General features: G+C 43.1%; 1 protein-coding gene across 1 annotated transcript in view; it reads right to left on the bottom strand.

The window, feature by feature from the left end:
- Window positions 1-1,008: 1,008 nt before the first annotated feature.
- The window catches only part of cass4 (Cas scaffold protein family member 4), an 18,940-nt gene continuing 6,276 nt past the window's right edge, over window positions 1,009-13,672 (bottom strand). The window contains exons 2-7 of the mRNA XM_015021938.1: window positions 6,099-6,521; window positions 5,395-5,478; window positions 5,164-5,280; window positions 3,347-4,642; window positions 3,137-3,211; window positions 1,009-1,855 (exon numbers count right to left, since the gene is read on the bottom strand). Coding sequence (XP_014877424.1) covers window positions 1,439-1,855; window positions 3,137-3,211; window positions 3,347-4,642; window positions 5,164-5,280; window positions 5,395-5,478; window positions 6,099-6,521 — 2,412 coding nt within the window. The 3' untranslated portion in view covers window positions 1,009-1,438. The remainder of the gene's footprint in view (window positions 1,856-3,136; window positions 3,212-3,346; window positions 4,643-5,163; window positions 5,281-5,394; window positions 5,479-6,098; window positions 6,522-13,672) is intronic.

The following is a 13,672-nucleotide window of genomic DNA, read 5'->3' as shown; positions in this document are numbered from 1 at the left end:
GGACTCCCTCTGTGTAATTTACTTAACCTCTGCACCACCACAGCACCCTAGTAATGTGCACACCTTATTTATTTATTTATTTATTAATTAATTAATTAATTAATTAATTAATTGTCTACTTGTATTCCAAAGAGCAACAAAACACGTAAACTTGACCTTTTTTTTTGTTAGTAAATGAATTCAAAATTAAACAGTCAGCAGTGGAAATTATTATTTCCACTGCTGACTGTTAAACTTTGTAATGTCTGTCCTCTGCTCTGACAGAATATCAGCTTCTAGCCCAGATTCTGCCAGACGGTTCCTCTTTTCTTAGAGCTGCCAGTTCATCACAGATCACCGGATTCTGTTTCTCCGCCCGCTTTCAGACAGCAGCTAACAGGTTCTCACTGCGATTCAGATTCACAAACCTTACTGATCCACAAATCTGCCTGTGTGATTACACGGTATATATGTTGCTGGATGTAGAAACTGGATCCGTTTGTCTTGAAGTGATATTTTGTTGATGACTGGCACTGTGCAAGTAATAGAATCGATTCTAATGGTTTTACTGTTGTTTTTGAGCTGAAGCTACAGCAGAAGGTCTAAGGTTCACAATGCTGGGTTTTCTATTTTGGCGATCGGCGTGTTAAATGTCTGTAAAAAGGACAAAATGATGAATAAGTTTGACTTGTTATGGAAAGGTTAGCATTTATGGACTGACAGGATGCTGAGTCAAAACATCATAAAAATGCCACAGAAAACTGATGTCACTTTGTGTCTTTGGGCAAGACACTTCACTTGGCTTGCCTGCTGCTGGTCTTTAGAGGGTCCAACAGGTGGCGCTGGTGCATATCAGCCTGGCCTCTGTCGGACTGCCAGGGCAATGTGTGTGTGAATGACTGAATGTAGTGTGAAGTGTTTTGGGGTCTTCTGGACTTCACAAAGTCCTGAAGACCCCAACATTAAAGCTGACTAACATTAGGTTTTCAGTGTTTAGTCATAACGTCAGTGAAAATTAAATGTATTTCGGTTTTTGACATTAAACTTTATGAATGTCGAAGGTGTTTTGTACAGAAAATTTACAGAAGGCAGGATGTATCAAACATTTACCTTGGAGATGACATTTTCTTCAAATAGAAATAAAAAAAAATACACAAAAACCGACAAAGCACATTCACAGAACAAAAATATTAATTAGAATAGTAAAACCAAATTTTAACCCTATACTGAAATTGCATTTGAAAATCATTCCAGAATGCCAAATGTGCAACAAAGTTATCCGTGCTCAATACAAAGATAACTTCTTCACTCGTCCATGTTTAATATTGGAAACGCCTGCATTTGTTATTAAACCCAACATTTATCAAAAACTGTCAAGGCAGTCACTGAAATGGAAACAAACACAGGCTGACGGACAATATGTTTGCTTTTGCTCTACAAACAAGTTTGGCACCTCCGCTCAGAGGTCAAGGGATATCCGATATTGCTGTGCTATCTGGGCTAGTTCCTTAGCAAAGTCTTGGACTTCCATCAGGGCCTGCTTTTCTGGGTAGTGCACAGCGGCCTTCTTGGTGGCCACAGCCAGCTGCTTGAGGAGAGCACACAGGTGGTTGCTCTTACACAGGAGGGTTTTGCAGGACCCTCGACGTTGGGCCTCCCTGCAAAGAGTGTCCAACAGTCTCTGGCCCACCATGATGACCAGCTTACTTTGTGAGATGAACTTCTCCGGCGGCTGGTTATTTTGAAGGCTTTCCACAAACCCTCCTATAGCCTTTTGAAGAGCTCCAAAGTAAAGCCGGCAGTGCTCCGACAGGGAGGCTGGCTGCTGTTCTTCTGTGCTGCTGCTGGAGTCAGACGAGTTACGCATGTCCTCAACCTGAGAAGAAAAGAAATATATTTTTCTCATATTTCTTTAACATTCACATAAGAGCATTTTTTTCTTATTTCCAACCTTGGTCCGGCAAAAGGTATGGCCTTTTGACTGAAAAATTAATAAGCTGCTATAAAATAGGAAAAAAGCCATCCATCTATTATCCAGCACTCTTCCCTTATTGGGTTATGAGGGGGGCGATTGCCAATGGTACACCATCGCAGGGCAACACAGAGACAAGCAGTCATACACACACACCTTAGGAGAATTTAGAGAGACCAATCAACCTGACAGTCATGTTTTGGACTGTGGGAGGAAGCCGGAGTCCCCAGAGAAAACCCACGCATGCACAGGGAGAACATGCAAACTCCATGCACAAAGACCCCGGGCCAGCACGGCACCAGTGCTACCAACTGCGCAGCCTGGAAAAAAAGCTATATAAACACAATAAGTAACATCTGCAATCAAAGAAAAGATGATGGGTGGGCAGTTTTAAGAACAATTGAAAGCTTAGTGTTAAAGTTTGAGTAAGGTTTGGGAACCTATGTTGTTCGGGGCATCTGCCTCCAGCCAATTCGACTTGGAAGAAGGGAAGGACAAAGAGAGAGTCAAACACTTTAATGAATGGCAGACCACATGAAATAGCAAACCTTGTGAGACCAGGAGCCAGGTCTGAGTGGAGCTCATAGAGTAATGACAGGAGGTTTAGTTGGCTCTTAGGCTGAGGTGGTTTCAGGTCTGAAAAGCTATAGGAAGCCCTTCCCACTTTACCCCTCTCACATAGATGCTATGTGAGTGAGGTGGCAGGCGAGGGTGCGGCCCCAGGCTCGCCAATTCCCCAAATCAAAATCTGCCTCTAGAGCCGTCACTGGCAAGTTAAGGAGCTGTGAGTGGAGCTGGAATCAACTCCTGGGAATCAAACTGGGAACATCTGTGCTGAGGAGGACATCTGTGTACAATGTGCCTGCTCTGCCACTGACCCATGTGATGCTCCATGTGCAAAGCTTTTTTATTCAAACCTCTGTGCTTGACATAGGATGTACCTAAGAAATACCATTTTCAAGCACAAACGTGGTTCAAAAGTGTAATGAATGTCAAAAAAATGCATTAGAGTTTGTGGTTGTGATTTTAGAAAATATGGGGAAAAAAACAGTGAGGTATAAACTTTTCCAAGGCACAGTGCTGTTCATTGAACTTGTCTTGAAGTGTACACAAGTTGTAGGCAGGCATCTGATAAAAGATGAAAGATGAAATGCATAAAACAAAAAGGGCTGCTTCGTCGCGTACCTGTTTAGAGGCTGGTGAGATGTTTTCTTTTGGCTCTTGAATTATTTCTTCTGGCTTCCTTTCTTCAATTTTTCTCTAAGAAAAATGGAAAAAGTATTAACTCGAGCAATTGTTACTTTGAGTTTTCCTTGAAAATTCATGACGTTCAACAGCCAAACCAGCTTTGTATTATGTACAGTGACAAAAAGAAAAAAACATAGAATTTTTCACCTGTAGCTCTACGTAGTCATTGTCCTCTTCTTGCGATTCTTGTCTTTTTTCTGTTTTGTCAGGACTATTCTTGGTTTGTGGTGGACTTCTGTTGCTCACAGGCTCTTGGTCTTTTTGAGGAGTTTTAAAAAGAAGCTTACTGTTCGCATAGATGATGGACACTAAGCGCTTGACATCGTCAGGTACAGTGCGCGCCACCATCACGAAACGATCAAGCTGGTCAGGGTTCTGGGTCTGACCTGCGTCCTGACAGAGTGTATCGAGGGGCCAGCCAGCCGTGTTCAGAGAGCTCGCCGTTTGTTGTAGGATCACACCAGAATCTTCTACTATGGACAGCTGTTTGTAGAGCCTGGTTTGCAGGTTAGTATCAGTTAAACGACGAGCATTGCCCTTAATATCAAGGGCAAAGTTGAGAAAGCATGTCACAGTTGATACGATTGTCTCTGTTGCTTCCTTGATTTCTTTCAGGTGTTTCTCCAAATGGTTTTTACACCTCCAGTTGCTGCTTACAAAGTCCATGAGCTGGGGCATAGCCCCACAAACAGAATCCTGAAGCTCAAGGAGTTTTCGGCAAGCTTCTTCCTGGCTGAGTGCCACTTCTCGAAGAGGCTCAGGGGATGATGAGCTTAAGGCTAGAGAGTCACAAGAACTGGTGGAAGAGCTGGAGGCCGTGCTGATTCTTTGATTAAGTACTGCAGAGAGACCTGATCTGAATTGCTCATTTTCTGGTACCATTGCCTTCTTGCTTCCCGGGAGATCTTGAAAAGTCGTGCAAGCCAAAAAGTTCCTCATCCGCTGTAGACGCACCCTTTTCAGTTCCAGAATATTGTTTGGGTCACCCCTTCTCTCAAGGGATTTATGATCTCGTAGAGGATCACTCACCACTTGAGGGAGAGGGTCTTCTTTGGGTGGAGCATCATATGATGACTCCTCTGTCGGCTGCTGAATTGGAGGTTTGTTTGAGAGTGGGGTACGGGGGAATGTTTTAGGGGGACATGGCTTGTCAGCAATGTTGGGTTTCGGCGTATCATAAATTGAGGAGTTTGGATTTGTTTTTGGAGCAGGTATAGTGTCATAGAGCTGCCTGCAGGTAGCTCTGGGTGGCAAGGTGTCATAAGTGCCTTGGGGAAAACTTTGCTTCTCAGAACCCGCCGGTACGTCGTAGATCCACTCGCGTTTGGGGGGATGAGGAAGAGTGCTGAATCCACTGGGAATTTTATGTTGGTATTCTGTGCCTGAGGGAACAGGGAAGTCATAGCTTGGGTCCTGAGCCAGAGGTGGTGGAACTGCATACACCTTTAAAAAAAACAACAACAATTTAAGTGGTGACTGTAGCTCTGTGGGTAGAGTAGTCGTTTTGAGATTGGAAGGTTGTAGGTTTGATTCCAAGCTTCCTCCTGCCATGTCGATGTGCCCCTGGCATTGCCTACTGATCTACATATCTGTGTATAAACATGAGTGAATGTGACTAGTGGTCAAAATTATTGGAAAAGTGCTATATAAGTTCAGTCCATTTACCATTCAGAGCATTTCTCTGCCAATCAGAACACATTGTCCAAACTATAGTCTATTTACATGCAGGCATATGAGAATGGAAAAGTTGCATGTTGATCTGATTACCAAAGGTGCTCCCATTAACTGGTCAGAATTAAGAACAACTACCTCATACAATTTGAAATTGTGAACCTACAAGAGATGAACTCATAAGTGAAACTTCTTGAACGTGACTGATAGTGAGATAGCATTTCAACGACGGAACAGAATCTTGCTAAAAAAGAATCTTGTTTTAATGATTTCTGAAGACATTTGAAACTTACATAACAGTCTGTTTGACTGTTGCTCCTTAAACTCTCTGGCGTGTCCGACGTGTTCTCCGGCTCTGAAACTGAAGCAAGAAAGTTTGTCTTTGGGATTTGGCTTGGAGGTGATGATTTCTGAAAGGAAAGACCATAAGCCCATGATGTTATCTGACTGAACCTCACCCAGATGACAATATTTAAAAAATAAAATAAAAAAAAAGACCAATTTTGATCAATGAGTGTGCTTACAAGTAAAAGAGAAGTTTGTCTTGCTTGGGACGGCACATCGTAGAGTTCCCTTTTTGGGCTGGAAGCGAGGCTGGAGAATGGAGGCTGCAGACATAACGACATATCTTTAGTGCAGAGCAAGAGTGCCATGATCAAAGCTGCAGCTACCTCACTGACCTCTGCATTAAACACATTTATGGGGACAGTGTTTTTCTCTGAAGCCTGTTGAGAAGCCCATTATGCATACACTTGGCCAATTAACGCAGCTTTGTAATAGAAACCATGCTGCTCAGTGGATATTAGGTGGCTACTGTCGAGGGGAACACCACTACCCTGAAGCAGAAGAGGAAATCATGAACACATGGGCGTATTTCTTCCCAACAACCTGAACCCGTACAAATTCGTGTGTGTTTCTGAGGTCCCAGGCAGTAGGGTTTGCTGTTTGCAGTTAAAAGTGTCTGAAGTCCATGTCTGTTTGTCTTTTATAGGCCCATAAAGACCATGTTGCTGCATGCCTGTCCTGACAGCGAGCCCCTTGGTCCCCCATATGTAAGCTCTTTTGCCAGCAGGAGTTTTCACAGCTTTGCATTTCTCCCCAACAGTGTACATTTCCAATTATGCAGGTTTTACCCTCCCAGAGGAGGACAAGGTTTGATTTTACTCCAAAATACCTTGTACAACGGTTGACTCCTTACTTAAACTGCACAAAAATGAAAGGTCTGTACCTTCTTCAGGCCCGGTCCGTTTGTCTCCTGCCTCGATCCTGACGGGATTTGGCCGCGTGAAGCTACTGAAGGCGAAGACGGGGCTTTGCCGATCATGTCCATGCGTTCGTAGGTGATGGTGCTGATGGGTCGGGGTGGGCTCGGGATCTGGTAGATGTTTTGGACTTTGACGTGACTTTTAGCTTTATTCATAGCGGGGTTTTCCGCGTCGTGCCTCAGGGGCCCTGCCGCAGTCGCGGTCTGTGGAAGGAGCTCCAGTCGGTTTGCGGGGGCCAGCCCACGTCGGCCGTGCAGGGAACACTTCCACCATCCGCTGGTGTCCGACACATTTTGCTCCATCACCATGACGATGTCGCCCTTTCTGAAGGCAAGTTCGTCCGCACACTCCGCAACGTTGTCGTACAGAGCCTTGGCAAATTTACTCTGGAACACAGAACAGAGAGTTTGGAGATGAGGATGATAAAGCAGACAGTATGTTAAAAAAATACAACCCACTGTCAAAAACAAAATGGTTCTTTCTCTTGCAGAACATAAAAATTCACTTGTGTTAGTCATCACAGGATAATGAAAGGTGTTTCTTGTCACTATGGAGATCTTTAGGTACGGACTGGAGCATATGTCAGTATGATCTACATTCTTCAGAAGATTCTTCTATAAAATACAGAAAAATAGGCAATTGAAAGTCTGTTGAGGCTAAAAGACAAAGTAGCTTCCACTGTGCAGGAGGACTGGAATGTTTTTTACTCTGCTGGGTGCAGGATATTTAGTAAATATTAAATTGGGATATAATTGTTAAATATTGCCACGCGAATATAGGTTATATTTAATCCAAATGTTTTTGGGGTTTTTTCCCCCATTATCACTGTAACAACACCACCCTGTTGAGGTTTGGCATCTATGGTCACTAAAGTTTTTGTTATTCATGTGGATAAAAGACATGAATAACATGTCCGACTGGACAAATACAGGCTGGCAGAGTTTGAATGTATTGCACCTAAAATATGAAGCGTCAAAGTGGTACTTTGTGAGTAGCTGTAGACTGAAATTGCAGGCGAGCCACAGGATTATGGGAATTACCAGAGATGGGTAGTAATTAGATACATTTACTCAATTACATTTACTTGAGTAACTTTTTTGAAATAAATAAATAAATAAATAAATAAATAAATAAATAAATAAATAAATAAATAAATAAATAAAAACAAAAAATAACTTTCAGGAGTATTTTTATTATGCTTTTTAAAGTTTTTTATTGAATGAAACTGATTTGGAAAAAATGTCCTTTGCCTAATTTTGTTATTTGTTACTTATTTGAATTATTGTCATTTTGGTCCTTAAAATACCAAAATTTCCACTTAAGTTTATATTTTGGTCCATCTGGTGATGTAATTCTTTAATATTAAATGATTTATAATTTGGCCAGTTACTCAGTACTTGTTACCAAATACTTTTTTTTACTCTTTCTTCAGTAATTTCTTGGATGGCTAATTTTTTACTTTTACTTGAGTAAAAATGACGTAGGCGTAGTGCTTCTCTAACTTGAGTAAAGCTTTTTAGGTCCTCTGCCTACATGTCTCATGTGGTCTGCTGCACCCCAATGTGCTTCCTGGCATGACAAAAGTCCCACTTCATAGCTTTCATGACCGAAAAGTGCAGCACCTCACGCCATCTACACCTTTTCACTGCTACCAACGCTCTGCCCTGAATCTGAAGACGGCACCACTCACAACACAGGGTTTGTGCCTTTTTTAACCCTCAGGGGTCTTTCTATCATCTACAACAGTAAACACCACAAGAGACCCCATATCGGGACCCTGTTGAGACCATATACAAGATGTTGTTGTAAATGAAATAGTTTTGGTTTTAAATGACCTAACGTTCTCCGAATTTTCACTTCCTGTTTGTGCTTTCTACAGAAAGATAAATGAAAACCACGTTTCTGCACAGTTCCTCTGACAGGCTGTGCAAAGTGGGAGCCCATTTTGCTCATCGTGTCCCAAGCCCAAGGCAAACTGCCGCTGCGTTGTAAGAATGCATCCCTTCCTCGCCCACTGTGCTCCCCCATCATTCTACATGCCCATGCCACATCCTGCGCATAGGAAATTGAACTCTGACCAGGCTACAGGAAGTGTAGCAACAGTGACATCCTCTTTTGCTGTGATGGCTCTTGTGGTGAGAAAGCTGTGAGGGAGACAAAGCTTTTGAGGGGGGAAGATGACATATTTCTAAACTAGAACCACAAAGTCTGATGAGTTCACAAGCCAACACTCGGCGGTCAGATGTGTTGCATGGGTGTATGCGCTGCTAGCCTTACTGATTCACACTGACATCAGTGGAGCCGAATCTTAGCGAGCATTTCTGTGAAGATGTGTCTGCAATAAAACGTTTTAGTTTTTTGCAATCGAAATGTCATCCTGCACGATGGCTGGTTCCATTGAGTGTAGGTGGTTAATGAAAGCATGCGGTGGCAACTAACTTTGAGCAAGGTCTTGCCCGCAGCAGAGTTTGACTCCGACGATAAGACAATGGGTGCAGGCCGTGTTCCTGTGTGGACGTTGAGAAAATGGAAGGACAAATTCTAAATACTCGACAGATCAAGAAGATGTAGAGTCTACAAAGGGACGTTTTCACATGTTGCAGGGAACTATTTGAGACGTACAATGTTTAAAATCGCAACAATGTGCTGTTGGTTAGTTTGATACACAAACACAGTGAAACACACATCTAAGAAATCCACTCGCTTCGACCAGACGCAGCAGTCACAAAATCTCATCAAGTATCTTTGGTCCACTTTCCAGTGCAAACATCTTAGTAAACTTGAAATAAGACAAAATAACTTATGAGTAACTTTTCGGGGAGATATAGGAGCTTGTTTTATGTAAATAATTGTTTAGTATTGACGGAAACGTTCCAGTTCCATTGGCAGATTATTTCACTTACAACATGGAAAATATCTTGCTATAAAATCAAATAATCTGCCAGTGGAACTAGAACTTTTCCATCAATGTTGAGGAATTGTTGACTTACAACAAGCTCTGAGAAATTACTAGTTTTATCTTATTTAAAGTTTACTCAGATATTTGCGCTAGAAACTAGACCAAAATTATTAGGTGAGATTTTTGTGTCTTTGCAGTGTGTGGATAATCCTGGAATCGACTACAAACAGATCGGTTTACCAGAAAGGCCTTTACTACAGCCGACCAAACCCATCTGTAGAAAAATCGATGTTAAACTGATTAATAATTCAATTCAAATTTATGACTTGAACCATGCAGTGGTACGGGCATTTCTAGATTGCCCACTGGTGGCCAACTAGAAATGCCACCAGTGGGCGGCATCAGTAGGGCTTAAATGTCACAGTTTATCAGCTGGATCTGACACTCCCACACTTTTTCAACCCACCTCGCTCTATCTGCCTGTTATTGAGTGGTCAGCCTCACACATGTGAAGAAGTGTGCCACGGAGCCAGGGATAAATAAAGGCAGCAGGCCTCGCCCGGCCCTCCCTGTAACAAAGAGGCCTTTCACCATCAGACATCGACACACTCGGCACCTGTCGCGATGCCAGCCTGCGCAGCGCGCTCACCACAGCAGACCTCGATGCAAAAACACACACACACACACACACACACACGCACACACACACACACACACACGCACACACACACAGACTTTCTAATCCTTTGGGTCATGCTACAGACATGCAGAGATGACCGGCCCTTTAAGGCTTCCCTTCTACTTTCACTCTGGAAAACAGATTATTGGTTATTCGGTGACTGTTGCGTGCTTTCGCTGCATCCTCATTGTCTGATGGTTATGCTATTTGCGACCTGTTCCGTCATGGTACGTGTGTGTATAGAAAACAATAAAATAGGTAGTTTCATTCATAGCACTTCCACCATTGCCTGGTCTTGTTTTTGCTAATTGAATTCCTCATTTCAAAATTGTTCAAACCACATGCTGACCTTTGAAATGCTTGGAGTTCAGCTGGATTGTCCTGAGGACACTCCCCCCTCCCCCCACATGGCCTTGTGTTGGCTGTGTGTCTGTGCGCTGACCACTGCTTTGCAGTAACAATGTCAGCTTCAGCTGTGACTCTGGGATTCCAGCACGCGCCTGCCTGTTCGGATCAGCCGCACAGACAGCTGGGTCCAGAGCCCCTCACAGGCCCAGCTGTCTCTGCCCGTCCCCCTGCCGAACCTAAGCCAGTGTTCGAACGTGGAGTTTGTCTCGTTTGTCCGTTCAACCGGTTGAAAGCTCACAGCAATCAGCAGAACAACTAACAGGCCTTAAACACCGACTGACAGAGGCTTCAACATGAAAGATTTCCCCCGTCTACAACTTATCTGATGAAACGTTCGAGTAGCCTGAGACGACAGGTTAAGTGAACAAGTTTTGACTCCGAATGTTGCTAAATTTATTAGCCAAATTTAGCAACATTTGGCAAGGAATTTATTGGATGAGAGGAAAGGATCTTTTAGCGATATATTCAGAATAAAAAGAGACATTGCAGCAGGGCTATACACTGCAAAAAACACAAAATCTTACCAAGTATTTTTGGCCTAGTTTCTAGTGCAAACATCTTAGTACACTTGGAATAAGATATAGGAGCTTGTTTTAATTTAGTAATTCTTTTATATTGATGAGAAAGTTCTAGTTCCATTGGCTGATTAATTCACTTACATCACGGGGGGAAATGTGTTGTTTTAAGTGAAATAATCTGCCAAAGGAACTAGTACTTTTCAATCAATATTAAGGAATCACTTACCTAAATCAATCTTGCTGAAAAGCTGCTTGGAAGTTAGTTCTGTCTTATTTCAAGTGTAGTGAGATATTTGCACTAAAACCGAGAGAAAAATCCCTGGTAAGATTTTGTGTTTTTGCAGTGTGATACCTTGCATTGTCATCATTAGAAATATGACCTGGTTCCTGGATTAGAAAATACCACAATAAGAAACAAAAGGCAGATGTTGAGAGCAACCAGTCTCCACACTTTTCTGTAGCAGGAAATTCAAGTTCTCCCTCTCTGTAAATTAGAGAGCAACAAACTCGACAATGAATCAGTGTCTGTGATCTTTTCTGTTTCAGCTGTGGCTCCAGCAGAGCTGAGCGAAGACAAATGTCTGCCGCGGCGGGACCGGCTGCTCAACTGCTCACAAGCCGCCGGGACCAAATCATCTATGACTTAATACTGACCCAAAGTTAACACACGTCACCTATGAGTTTGGCAACACCGCCTTTGAGTCACGCAGCACTGCACAAACACGGTTGCAGAACTCTTACAGAAGTGAGGAACGGAGCAGTCATTGTTTCTGAACACAAGAGAAGATGTGTAAAGCCAAAGGAAAACAATTTGTCAAGTTCTTGTGTTCTTAAACTGCAGGTTGATTTGTGGTTATGATTAGCGCTGCTTAAAAATGTTGCATTATGTGATGCGGTGTGGGACCAGTCCATATATGGATGCTGCTGTTGAGGGGTTCCGGTCCCAACGTGGGAACCGTTGTCGTGTGTCCTCCATCTCTACTGGTTTCCTGTCTGATTTCTGGGAATTATGAAGGAACCATGTAGAGAGAATCCATCTGAGAATATTGAAGAGGAATAAAAATGGTTTCATAAAAAAATAAAAAATAAAAAAATGCTATTTTAGCGTTTTCTATTTTATGCACGTCGGCCCTATTTTTATATTAGGCTCTATCTCAGGAAACATTTCAAATGTTTCCATTCCTAGGGAGTGGGACGATCACTGGTGGCGCACCCCCTCCAACCTCCGCTTCCTGTGTTATTAGGAAGTCATCGGCATTCTGTGTAAGTTAATGCAAACATGAAAGCAGCTTAAAGGTTCTGAAAACAGCGTAGGCCCAAACTGCAGCTGCGTCGTTTGTTGCTGCTTTTTATGGTTCTTAAGGTCTCACTTGAGGAATTCTGAACCGTCCCTTTAAATTATATGATGGCATTCCCAGTTGCCATGACAAATGAACCAAGATACCTGAACCTCAGGGTCAGCCTTCTATTTAAACAGAGGCGCTAACGTCAGACCAGACCACGGTGTGGGAACAACACCTTCTTCTCTCTGACCTTTGGCCCTTTGACAGACAGGTCGCGACCCCGGCGTCGGGTCAGCACCTCATCCATCATCCCTCCAGACGTGCAGCAGAGGCTGCACAACGGAGACCACTTCCTGTCTGAGTGGACGATGACTGGAACATAGGGATTCAGCGATCCTCCCAGCCAAAGGTGAAACATTAGATTTCCCATAATTCTATGGGGGAAATTGAGTATTCCACATTAGACGGACAAAGCTCTGGGCAAAAACACAGAAACGGTTTTGTTTGATGCACAGGGAATCAGTTTCTCCTTCACATTTCACAACAGACATCATGCCAGCTTTCGCGGGAACAACGTTGGTCAACGTTCTCCCCTGACCCCCCGAACTCAAACGGTGACGAGCGACTCGCTCTTGTTGCTCTGGCATTTCCTGTGTGTTGGAGTTCGTGGGAACAAAGCGAAAGACACAAACCCGGGACCATCTCTGCTTGGAAAATCCTCCAGGAAGCTTTCAATGGACTGTCAACATTCCACAGTGAGAGCCATCGTCCCGCAGACAGAACATCCTGACTGTTTCCTCTGTGCCTCCAGTAGCTCGCGTCAAGATTGGTTCGACTTAGAAAACGTACGGCAACATTTACCGTATGGCGACTAGCTCGTGTCCAATTCAGGGAGACGCAGTTTTGTGTCTTTGAGATGGACGACTTCAACCTAAACCCGGTTGAGCTTCAATCCTTTGGTGTCGTTTAGCGTATGACTGAAACGGAGTGAAACCATTTGAGACACGCGGCTAAAACATTCATTAACCAGTTCAGGATGTTTGGAATGTATTCATACATAAAAATCCAAAGCTAAGAGTGGCAGCAATGAGAGAATCTGTACAGTTTACATCCATTCACCGTTCCGATGATTAAGCAGCATACATCTTTGCAGGAGTTTTAAGAACATAGGTATTGGCTACAATCACTGGAGGAGACTTCACCTCAAACCAGCAGATAAGTGGCTGAGTCTTGGGTACAGCTGGATGCGTCAAAAAACACTCAAAAATGGTTTTGGAGTTGTTGAGAATAAATAATTCTGTGTTTTCCTTCTACCTCTTTTAGTTAGTTGCTAAGCTAAACCTAAAGGATATGACATGTTAGGAAATGCAAATGAGAGCTAGGGGTAAAGGATGACACACTAGGGAACACTCTCTTTAGGCTTAGCTTAGATAGAGGCTAAGAAGCAGGTCACAGACTGTTCTTGGTTGCCATTTTGTCCTGCTAACTCCTAAAGGAAGGGAAGAAATTGACCAGCTGTATTTTGGTATTAATAGAATGGAATTCATAAATTTCAACCAGAACTCAGCATGGGGAACGGATAATTCTCTACAGAGTGAATAAAAAAAAAAAAAAGGTTTCTAGAACAAGCAGCTTGACAGGAAACCAGATAAAACTGACAATCACCATGCATGATGTTAGAAACGTACGTCCAGCAGCAGCAGCGGTCAGAGTGAGCAGAAATAACGCAGTACGCAACGCAACAAGTGGG

The sequence above is a fragment of the Poecilia latipinna genome, unplaced genomic scaffold, assembly GCF_001443285.1.
Source record: "Poecilia latipinna isolate Pla-1442-1.1 unplaced genomic scaffold, P_latipinna-1.0 Scaffold2899, whole genome shotgun sequence".
In the NCBI taxonomy this organism is placed as follows: Eukaryota; Metazoa; Chordata; class Actinopteri; order Cyprinodontiformes; family Poeciliidae; genus Poecilia; species Poecilia latipinna.
This window is presented reverse-complemented; position numbering and strand designations above follow the sequence as displayed.